General features: G+C 36.4%; 1 protein-coding gene across 1 annotated transcript in view; it reads right to left on the minus strand.

Moving 5' to 3' along the window:
- The window catches only part of LOC101618813 (chromosome unknown open reading frame, human C5orf42), a 93,672-nt gene that overhangs the window by 63,336 nt on the left and 22,026 nt on the right, over positions 1-8,310 (minus strand). The window contains exons 18-21 of the mRNA XM_012721875.1: positions 7,872-8,100; positions 6,734-6,873; positions 4,010-4,227; positions 1,761-1,925 (exon numbers count right to left, since the gene is read on the minus strand). Of these exons, the coding sequence (XP_012577329.1) occupies positions 1,761-1,925; positions 4,010-4,227; positions 6,734-6,873; positions 7,872-8,100 (752 nt within the window). The remainder of the gene's footprint in view (positions 1-1,760; positions 1,926-4,009; positions 4,228-6,733; positions 6,874-7,871; positions 8,101-8,310) is intronic.

An 8,310-nucleotide genomic window follows, 5' to 3' on the forward strand; every position in this document is an offset into this window, starting at 1 on the left:
AACCAGTGAACTGTGCACCTTGAAATAGGGAACTTTATACTATATGAATTATATAGCAATAAAAAATAGTGTTTGTAGGGTGAAATAAAGTTTTTGTACTATGGTTTTCTACTGCTACCTTAACACTTTAATACAAATTTAGTAGCTAAAAATAATACCCATTTAAGATCTCACAGTTTCTGTGGATCAGGAGTCTGGACACAGTATGTATGGTTGGTTCTCACAAAGTCAATCAAGGTAACAGCAGGACTGCACTCCACTTCAGAGTTCTAGGGGAAATATATGCTCAAGATCACTCAGGCTCTTGGCAGAACCTCATTCCATGTGGTTGTAAGACTAAGGTCACCCCATTTCCTTGATGGCTAAGCTATGAAACAAGTCAGTTTCTAGCAGCTGCGTTTATTTTCACACCTCTTCAATGCCAGCAAGCGTAGCTGAGTCCTCACTCTTCCCTTCTGCTTTATTTCTCCTACGTTTCTTTTCTACTATACTTCATTGTCTCTTGCTTTTAAGAGTTTGTATAGTTACAGTGAGCCTATCAAGTTAAATCAGGGTAATCTCCCTATTTTAAGGTCATGTGCATACTAATCTTAACTCTATATGCAAAGTCCCATCAAGCCAAATTAAAGCAATATCCAGATTAATGTTTGAAAAGCCAGGATGTAGGAATCTTCTAAGCATCTTTAGATCTGGCCACCACTACAAAAAAGAATATCTTCATTTGTGTTGTTAATTTTAAGAAAATCAGGCTTTACATGCTAAATTATCTAGTTAAAACTAAATTAATATTATAGTCAGTAGTTGGTAAAACCTTTAATTCAAATATAATTCCTAAGTTTAAGTAAACAATTTTTTCTTTAAGTTTTCTACAGTAAATTTTTAAATGATACTTCCTATAACAAACATTCAGGCTCAAGGTTACCTATCTGTAGAGCTTGATCTTTCAATACTAGAAAAATTCTGCCTTTCTTGGTAAACAGACATTAAAAAACACTGGCCTGACAAGAAGTAAAACAAATAGGTTTACCTTAATTTTTATGGTAGCTGTATGTAACTTCACAAATCTTTTCTTAAAAGGTTAATTTTTAAAATCAACTTGATAAGCAACTTTTAAAACTATAAAGGTTCCTATAAAAGGTTTAGGATTTTATTTTAAACATGGTTTCAATCAAGAGTCGAGTTGAAGATTTTGGAGCTAGTAGCTTCCAAGGACTCGCAGCTTAATAAGGGACACAGCACAAATATCCTTTCTGGGTGCAAATCAGAGAAGCAGCAGTTACAGCTCCTCTGAAGTCAGCATTTAAGGGGACGGCAGTCTCGGAGTCAACATGAGGTGCAAGGGGGTGACTGACTGCTGTTACTCAAAGGAAAACACAATACAGAAACACCTCGAACTTCCCATGCTTTGGCCCCATAGAAACTCCCTCAGGACACATATCAGGGAGAAGTTAGAGAAAGCCGTGATTTTAAATCTTCAATGATTAGAGAGGGGAAAAAAAGTAATTGAAGAGAATTGGAATTAACAGACCATATTACACTAACAATTGCCAGACAGAATAGGACTAATAGTCCAATAAGGACTCAATTTGGAGCCTTTGTCTTTCAACAGAAAGAATTTGGCCTGTCCAAGTTGATTACTGCAAATAAATCTGCAATTTATGATCTTAAAGGGGAATATTCCTCAGGAAAATGCCATCAACTGTAAATTACTAATAAACATTAGTTGGACATAGCACGTAAGTGGCTGAGCCATCCCATACCTTCTGCATGACTTTTCTTGCCCACCTCAACTGCAGGATGTACCACTGTGCTACAGGAAAAGAACACCGAGCTGCCCGGAAAAGCAAGAGGATACGCTGAAGGATTCCAGATACTTTCTGCCGATTATCTTTTTCAGCCTTTAAAAGAAGATCATCACCATCTTCCTAATAAAAATAAAACAATCGATTTTATTTGAAATTCTTAGAAATTTCAAAGGTTAAAGTGAAAAATAAAGACTGGTTAGAATCTTGATATAAATCTCTAGAATGTCTCTAGAGATTTATAAGGAAATTTTGGTCTTAGGAGACTTCAAGTACCACTATTTCTAGTGTTAAGAAATGATTTCTCTCCCTTCATACATTATCAAGGACTAAACTGACCCAAATCCCAAGTCTTCCCACACCACTTAAAGCCTAACTCTCCTGTTTCTACAGGTGCATATTGCACAGAAGGTTCCTTTCAAGAATGTCCTTTCCCTATTTTTATCTGGAAAAATTTTATCCCTTCTACTCTGTTCTACTGTCACAGCTGACTTTCATTATAGTTTTTACCAATTTGTTTTGTACTGCTTAATGTGTTTCCTACTATACTGAGAATTACTCAAGTACAATCCTTGTCATCTGTCTTTGTATTATCATAGTGTGTAGAATAATAAAGTCCAAAGTAATATGACTCAATAATGTTTGTGAATAAACACTATTCAATAAAAATTAAATTCCCAGAGAATGAATTAATGTGAGTTCAATATACATTTGATTCCCTAACATTCATCTACCATTACCATTTCTTCCTAGTACTCAATTTTTTATGGAGTATCGGACCCTCTGCTTAACCTATATGATTCAAGAGGATTCACATCCTCCAGGAAGGCTCTAATCAACTGCCAAACAGAACCTGCACTAAACCCAACCACAATAACTGACTAAAAAGGACAGATAATAACCTAAGTCAGTCTGGAATGCTGGTAGAGAAATGCTATTGCTGTTTGTTTTTTTCTCTCTATCTCATTTTCCCTTTCCTTCTGGACATGGACATAGTATCTTTAAAAGCTACTGGCAGCCATTGGCTATCACAAAGGGAACCAGTCTTAAGCTGAAGCTAATACCATAGAAAACAAATTGAGAAAAACCCCAAGTCCTTCGTAACATAGCTGAATCAGGGTGGTGCTTCCATGGTCTTCTCAATTATACCAGCCAATTTTGAACAAATTTTCTATTACTTCCAACCCAAAGATTCCAACTGACCTTGAATGACATTTAAGAGAAATCCCACCCCTGGGGGTTATTTTAATAAAACCTTTTCTAAATGAAGCACTATGAAGTAACCACTCAAAACCTAATATTGGCATAGGAGATCCCCAAATGTCTAAATGTTATTTCTAATTTTTAAACCAGTATATTGAAAACTGAGATGTGAGAGTAAACAAATTCTTAAGAAATACCAAAGACTATTTATTGTTTCCATTTGTAATATTTTACATTTGAAATATCAACAAGTGAAATATTTTTAACCTATTGAAACAAAATTGTAGGCATAAGTATATATAATAAAACACACTAAATAAAACCAAAAGTAGGTGAAACTGGCATTCTGAAACAGCTAAGTATAATGAAACAATACCAGAATCATTTCAAAATACTATCAAATACTGAAATAACTTAAATGTAAATAATTTATATTAGCACTTTAAATCTTAAAACCAGTGAATGATATTAAAAGTTTCCAGTAATGGCAAAGGAAAACTTCCTGAGACAAATACAGCATGTTATCAAATAGTATAGGAGAAAAAAATTGACATTTCAAATGAAAGAAAAAAATATTTCAAGAGGCAAAGACAACAGACTTAAATAACACCTGGATTTCAAATTTTGAAATTTATACTACCTATTCAAATGTCTGTTTTAAACAATATGGATAATATCAATACCTCATTTGTTTTTATTATTGCAAGCACTTTAGCATTTATTGAATACTTACTATGTCCTAAGGTAAAAGCATTTATAGGCTGTCTCATTTAATCCTCGTAATTATTCTATGAAGATAATATCATCATCAGTACCTACATTTTACAGGTAAGGAAACTTGGTAACATTTTACTACATTGCTCAAAATTGGATAATTAGAAAATATTAAAGCTGTGATTCATAATTTTGTCTTTAGAATGTGTACACACTGATGATTATCAAGTTATTTTTAAATCACACTAAATCAACTTTAAAATAATTAAAAGATTAAAAACTAAGCTTACTTCACTAAGAATAGCTGGTTGAGGACAATACAATGGAGGAGCTGGAAGATACATGCCAACTGGTACCAAACCCCACAGTCTCTTACTGAACTGCTTGGCAGAGTTTATCAGAAGCTGAAAAGTCTCTGAAAGGATGTCTGCGTCGGCCATAACCGCTGCTTTCAGTACTTCCTGCACTGACCCAAACAGGAGACCTGCATCTTCTTCTTCAATGGGATCTATGGAATAAAAATTTAGGTTGAATAGTGAAAATTCATATTATACTTATCCTATTTCATAGGATATGATTTTCAGATCTCCGAAAGCTAATTAAAAAATCAATATACTGGATGGCAGGTAAAATATACAAACCTGTACGCAGAAATTTAGTTATTCTGTCACTTTAAAAATAAAGGCAATTAGGCCCTCCCCGGTGGCGCAGCGGGTTAAAGCACTGCACTGAGAAGCTTAAGCCATTTCCACATGAGTTCGATCCCCGCCTGTCCCGGAGGTGACCACATGGCGCGGCAGACCTCTCCTGACCCGCCCGCTGCTCCCCTCAGCAGTGTACCTCGTTGATCTGCCTGTTCTGTTCCCCACTCTGTCTCTGATGAAACCTCTCACCGCCCCTGAGCCTCTGGCCTGCACCCCAGTTCTGTTTGCACAAATAAATAAATCTTTAAAAAAAAAAAATAAAGGCAATTATGCTTTATTTACAATTGGAAAGACATGGAAACAACCCAAATGCCCAAAAGTGGATGACTGGATGAAAAAGATGTGGTACATATACACAATGGAATTATTACTCAGCAATCAAAAAACCATGTTGCCTTTTGCAGCAACATGGATGGAGCTGGAAAAGATCATGCTTAGTGAAATAAGCCAGGAAGAAAAGGAAAAATACTAGATGGTTCCACTCATAGCAGGAGTATAATGGGCCAGGCGAGAAAATAATGAACAGCTATAGACCACAGACATTTTATGGGGGTGCAGTGGGGAATGGGATCAAAACAGGGGGGAGGGAGGAAAATGCACTGGACTATGGTGATGGCACAGGGTGATCTGGTGATGGGAAGCCCACAGGGATTACAAATGAGATGGAAAAAGGCACAAAATGATGTAAGAATAAACACATTATTTTAAAAAATTAAACACAAAAGCAAAGTCACAAAAAAAAAAAAAAGGCCAAACAACAAAACTTAAGCTTTCTGGTTCCCAAAGTTTTCCCAGAGCATGAGACTTTTTATAGAATTATATAAGATTAATTGTAAGAATAGTTAGAATAGTTAGAGTAAGTCTTCATTTTGACATTGTCAGTAGGTTCTTGGAAAGGCAAATTTAAATGAAAAGACAATGCACCTAATTTTACTAAAGGTTGACTGATTAAAAAAAAAACAAGAAAATTCAAGATTTATTTACACATACAAGAATTGGGATACAGGCCAGAGTGCAGGGGGTGAGAGATTTCACCAGAGACAGAGTGGGGAGCAGAGCAGGCAGCTCTACTGAAATACACAGCTGAGGGGAGCAGTTGGAAGAGGTCTGCCACACCATGTGGGTCATCTCATGGTAGGTCATCTCTCTGGTGGAGGATCAAACTTGTGCTGCAGTGGCTGTGGAGAGCTTCATAGTGCCTTGCTTTAACCCCTTGTGCCACCAGCAAGGGCCCTGATTAATAAATTTTCTATGGCATATTTCTGGTAAGAAAATGACCACCAAACCTCTACATAAAACATTTCAAATATTAAACAGTTAATTTCTATCCATTCATTTACCCATTTTCCAACATGTTGTTCAGAGTCAGGAGGGGACTCTATCATAGCAGCTCAGGGGGCAAAGCAGGACCCAACACTGGGACAGGAGGCCCCTTTAGGGCAGAGCCACTCCACACACACCCACTTACTCTACTGGAACAACTCAGACATGTCAGCTAACATGTACATTTTTGCACTATGAGAGAAAACCAGGGCACCAATGTTCTACATCACTCTCATTAGGGAAATGCATATCAAAACTACAATGAGATTTCAGCTTATACAGGTAAAATGGCTATCATCACAAAGTTAAGAAATAATAAATGCTGGTGAGGATGTGGAGAAAAAGGAACCCTCATCAGCTACTGATGAGAACGTAAACTGTTGCGGCTACTATGGAAAACAGTATGGGAGAGTGCTCAAAAATCTGAAACCAGAACTACCATATGATCCTATAACCTTATGTTTGGATATTAACACCTAAATACTTAACTAAAACACTTAAAAAAGATCCTACATACATGGCATTATTTACAAGAGTCAAGACATGGAAACAAGTCAAGTGCCCATCAAAAGATGAATGGATAAAGAAGATGTGGTCTCTAATATATACACAATAGAGGACTGCTCAACTATAAGTAGAAGAAATCATGTCATTTCAACATGGAAGAACCTTGAGGGGATTCTAAGTGAAATAAGTTAAAAGAGAAAGACAAATATCATGATTGCCCTTGTAGAATATAAAGAAAACAAAAACAAAACAAATCCTTCAACTCTGACAATGAAGTGGTAGTTGCCAGATGAAAGGACAGGACAAGTGGGCGGAAGGAAGCCTGATGGTTGGTGGTGGGTGATGACTGCACACTGGCGGGGGCACGCCAGGAAAACGGCCTTCACAGCACTGCACACTGTTACACTGTTAAGATAAAATGCCGTAAGACTTACATTAATTAACCTGATACATCTGTCAGACCATATGTATGTAACATACCTGTAAATTGTTTGTATTTTGAGTCTGTTTCATTTTTTCCTTCCAAAGAAGCTGGTTGACCTAAAAAGCATTGCAGTTTTTCCTGGAAAATCTGTGCTGGAGTCATATTTAATGGTAGATCCAGACTCCTTTTCTTGGCTCTGAAATCACATCAGATTAATAACATGAATACAATTTTTTAAAAAAGAAAATGTGCACATATTAAAAGGCAAGCATGAAAATTTAAGAAATAAATTCATGTTATTTATTCACCCTATATTTAGAAAAGAAATAGTCAAGAACTGCTCAGTGTTAAGACCAGTAAGGTTCTCCATGATTACGGCACCAGTGTATCTCACCATTCTCTTGTCCCACTGCTGCCTACATACATGCGCTAGTCAAAGTGAACTTGCTTCTTGCCATTAGTGTTTGCTCATGTTCCACTCAATTTACCAAAGTCCCATGTTCCTTTTGATGCCCATCGCAAATGGGAGTTCCTAATAAAGTGTGTGTCCTTCCCCCACTTGATGTTATTGGTCTCTCCATCCTACCACTCAGCTTTTTCTTCCCATACTATGTACATTAGAGTAATGTTTTATTATACTTTCGCTGCTAAGTTGTACATGTTTCAACATAGGAAACTGGTGGCACTTCATATTACAACTACTGAAACACGTGATGTAGACTCAGCACAGAATATGTGTTGGACACTTTTGTATTACTGGCCATGCCAGACAGCAATGTCATAATATACAGATATGAGCTTGATTAGCTTAAACAATTAAATCCTACTTGGGATAAACTCTCCCACTGATTGTAAGACTTTTGAGAGTGTTACTAACAAATGTTTTAACACAAGTTGTTTTAACACTGAGCTGTCCACCTAGCAGCCTCTAGCTGCACATAGCTATTTAAATTCATATTAGTTAATATTAAGTTGAAAATTCAGTTCTTTAGTCTTAGTAGTCATATTTCAAGTGCTCCCTAGCTCAAGTGGCTACCAGCTACCATATCGACAATATGTATGAAACATTTATATCACTGAAGAAAGTCCTATCAGACAATGCTGAACCAAGGATTCCAAAATTGTTAAGAGAAAAATAAAATACTTTAGATGATTCTACTGCACCATTTCTGAAGTTCGCCTAAATATGCATACCTCGTGAAACTGCTATGGTGTTTACAGAAAAGTTGCAGGGCCAAACCAATTGAAACAGAGGTCTTCCAGTCTCCAAGTTTATGTGCCAGCCACACAGCCTCTGGAATCAGGCCACCAATAAATAATAACTCGAGGGCATATTCAACTGTCCATACATTAGAAAGTTTCTGATCTCTAACAGCACTGGCCACCTGAGAGTGCTGGAGAGGAATAAATCGCAGAGAATGCTCTGTAAATAAGTTAAAGAAAATAAGTATTACATTTCTCAGAATTCACTTATGCTTAAATGGGTACATTTATCTCTTCAGTCCACAGTTGATGTATACATATATATTCCATGTTGTGATCTTATATATTTATAAAACATGGATTAAAATACTATTTTTTTTTTTAAGATTTATTTGTGCATACAGAACTGGGGTACAGGCCAGAGGCTCAG

This window comes from Condylura cristata, unplaced genomic scaffold (genome assembly GCF_000260355.1).
Source record: "Condylura cristata isolate star-nosed mole 26May11 unplaced genomic scaffold, ConCri1.0 scaffold00007, whole genome shotgun sequence".
Classification (NCBI taxonomy): domain Eukaryota; kingdom Metazoa; phylum Chordata; class Mammalia; order Eulipotyphla; family Talpidae; genus Condylura; species Condylura cristata.